General features: G+C 35.9%; 1 protein-coding gene across 2 annotated transcripts; it reads right to left on the minus strand.

Annotated features, from left to right (window-relative positions):
- Positions 1-670: 670 nt before the first annotated feature.
- On the minus strand, positions 671-2,605 carry LOC108837723 (deSI-like protein At4g17486). 2 transcript variants are annotated; one of them, XM_057006852.1, is made up of 5 exons: positions 2,477-2,605; positions 1,966-2,223; positions 1,339-1,626; positions 1,177-1,254; positions 671-1,093 (listed from the first exon to the last, which is right to left on the minus strand). In XM_057006852.1, exons 2-5 carry the CDS (start codon positions 2,135-2,137, stop codon positions 903-905), a joined length of 729 nt encoding a protein of 242 aa, XP_056862832.1. In that variant the 5' UTR covers positions 2,138-2,223; positions 2,477-2,605; the 3' UTR covers positions 671-902. The 2 variants fall into 2 exon arrangements, with proteins under 2 accessions (XP_056862832.1, XP_056862833.1); XM_057006853.1 differs by having other exon boundaries at positions 2,370-2,498.
- Positions 2,606-2,902: the final 297 nt, after the last annotated feature.

The following is a 2,902-nucleotide window of genomic DNA, read 5'->3' on the forward strand; positions in this document are numbered from 1 at the left end:
CGGTTGACAAAAAAAATAAATAAGTGTATCAATATCTACTATCGTTGAAATGTAAACTCATTTAAAAAAGAAATAGTAAATCCAGGCAACAGTCTTCCATGGACACACCTGGTCCCCACTGGCCATGTACAAAGAGTTATTTTATATAGTATTTTTATAATTTTTATCATTAAAAAGCTAAACGAATCATTGAAATGCAGAAAAACCTTCCATTTTTGTCGAAGATTTATTAATTTAATAGTTATTGTAATAAAATGTTTACATATCCACAATGATCTGATTTATAGATTAGTATTTAGAATAGATACACATAAACATAAGATCCAACGCAAAACTTTACTCTCTTTTAGCTCCTAAATCGACAAATAAATTTCATATTACTGCATGTTTAAGCAAAAATTTTCTTTTGCATATTAAGAAAAAGACTTTTTAACCTAAATTTCACAATGTGGAAATCACAAACAAAACTCAGTGGCTTATGTTAAATTAATCGTGTTCCAAGGCCAGCCTTTGACTAATTTAGCTACATAATGTGAACTAAAGTAAAGACCTTAAGCTAAAATACATCATCTCTTCCCATATCAAATCCATAACCAAACAACTGTCTAAAATTGAATACTAATTAATAGCATCGCAGATATCATAAAGTATGACACACAAATCAGCAATGTGACTCAGAGAGGATAATAGTTGCCTTCAGGAGAAAAGGGAACACAAATATTGTCAACAAGTTCACATCATAATGTTAAACTCACTACCATGGGCTCTCACTTTAAATTCAAATCTTTTATACATTTCTAGACCCAAAGAATATACTCAAAAGATGGAAATTTTCAGGCATATACTCTGCTTTTGCTTCAATAGTGATATTTCCATGGGGGGAGATGGATGCTTTAGAGAGCTCAAGACCGCCTCAACATAGGAGACCCCTCGGTTGGTTCTTGTAGGAGCTCTCGAGCAAGTCGCACTGGTCTGTCTTGAAGATACGCAATGTCGCTGTTTGGTGCTGTTATGAGATGATGATCTTGCCCTTCTCCGTCTGTCTCGTCTGAGAGAGAAGATGCAGCTGATTCTTCGGATCCATCATCATCATCTACAATGGAGAGATAAAACAACTAGTTTCATCAGAAACCAGACAAGAAGAGGAAAAAGCGAGATTCTTTGGAACTAACTGACCAGAGAACTCAAGGGCTTCTGGCTGTCCAACAGTTGAGAGCTGTATGCTTTCTGGAAGGATACAGTTACAGAACGAACCTGGATGAATTCAAGAACAATCAGACATGTAAACAAACAAGAAACAAGGTAGAAGATAGACAAGAGTAGTTATCTTTATCTTACCTACACGAGCCATCCGGTTAATCCATCCGGGAATAGGCTTTCCTGTTACCTGCAAGCACACTTCTTCAGTGAAATGGTTACAGTTCTTGGCAATCAAATGGTATGTGTCCCCATGATACTTCCTCGAAAGCTTCTCCATGAAGGAGCGGAAATCTGAGGGAGACATGCTTGTGGTTCCCAACAAGACTGACCTCCTAAAGATGAAACCTGGACAGTTCCTAGGTTCAACTTCAAACACCCCACTGCTTGAGTACTCGTGAGCACCATATCCATATTCGAAACCATGAGCTAGTTAAGAGGAACACATAGCAACGTGAAAACAACAACTCATGTTAGATAAGCATTTACCAACAATAAAAGCCCTACAAATATTACTCATTAGGTAAGTACTAAATGTTTCACATTCCTTAAGTATTCATTACAAAACCACATCCTAATAATGAAAAAAAGAACAGAAACATTGTTGCCTAATCAAATATATCACACTCACACGTTGAGAACAATTGAGAAGCGTCTTGGTATCATGATAAATGTGTTGTATATCAAAGCAAAGAGACATAAGACTTAACAAACAACATTGTGGAGAAAGAAGATTTGATTACAGAAGAAGGCAGAAAAACAATTTACCTTCAATACCAGAGTGAAAGATGCCAAGACCAAACCAATAGAGATAATTGTTGACAGGTGTTAGATCATAGACGTTGAGGTACACGGGTGTTAAGCTGGCGTCTACAACCATCTCTTCAACCTCCTTCTCCTCGGTAGAGCATAAGCTTGAGCTCAATCCAAGCACACGCATTTTACACAGATCCACCAAACAATCGCTGTCTCTCTTCCCAATACAAATGCAAAATCAAACAATCATGCCCCTCCCTCCTAAAATCTCTGCAAAAAGGAAAAAAGACAAGTACTTTAAACAACCCTATTCTTCCATAAAATCAAGAAATCTGAATTGTGACATTGGGATCCGTAAAAGGAGTTCCTTTTACGGGTTAATGAGAAGAGATCAAAGAAACCCAATAATCAAAAACCTGAATTTCGATAAAAATGGGAAAGCCTAATTATACGAAGAACCCTAACGCATAAGAATATGGGGAGAGGGAGATCTAATCCGTGGAGAGAAGATGAGCGAGCTTACGTAAGAATCTGGGGATCGGAGATTAGGGGAAAAGGACGGTCTTTTTTTTTTTTTTTCTTACAGGTTGATTGTGCTGTCAGAAGGGAGAGAGAGAGAGAGAGAGAGAGAGAGAGAGGACAATGCTGCGTTAATGTAATGATGTGATAAGGTTTTCATTTTAAACCGAAAAGTTAATTAAATTTGTTTCGGTTTTTGAAAATTATCATTTTATTTATTTGAGTTGACTGACTAATAAGGAAGGCTTCTCAAGTGTTTTATTTTTTTTGGAGAACTGTAACTTATTTTTTGTAAAAGTTTTTTTTTTTTGTAAAAGGAGAACTGTAACTTATAAGATCGTGATAAAAAAAATTAGCCTAAAAGACTTTCAATATCGTGATAAAAAAAATTAGCCTAAAAGACTTTCAAGTTTTCTTTAAAGTTCTACAA

Source organism: Raphanus sativus, chromosome 4, assembly GCF_000801105.2.
Source record: "Raphanus sativus cultivar WK10039 chromosome 4, ASM80110v3, whole genome shotgun sequence".
In the NCBI taxonomy this organism is placed as follows: domain Eukaryota; kingdom Viridiplantae; phylum Streptophyta; class Magnoliopsida; order Brassicales; family Brassicaceae; genus Raphanus; species Raphanus sativus.

Bases quoted from the DNA above. Each gene is read 5' to 3' on its own strand.
- LOC108837723 (XM_057006852.1), bottom strand. From the start codon at position 2,137: ATGCGTGTGCTTGGATTGAGCTCAAGCTTATGCTCTACCGAGGAGAAG. The intron at 1,255-1,338 runs GTAAGATAAAGA...GAATTCATCCAG, and splicing joins TAACCGGATGGCTCGTGTAG to GTTCGTTCTGTAACTGTATC. The intron at 1,094-1,176 runs GTCAGTTAGTTC...TCTCCATTGTAG, and splicing joins AGAAGCCCTTGAGTTCTCTG to ATGATGATGATGGATCCGAA.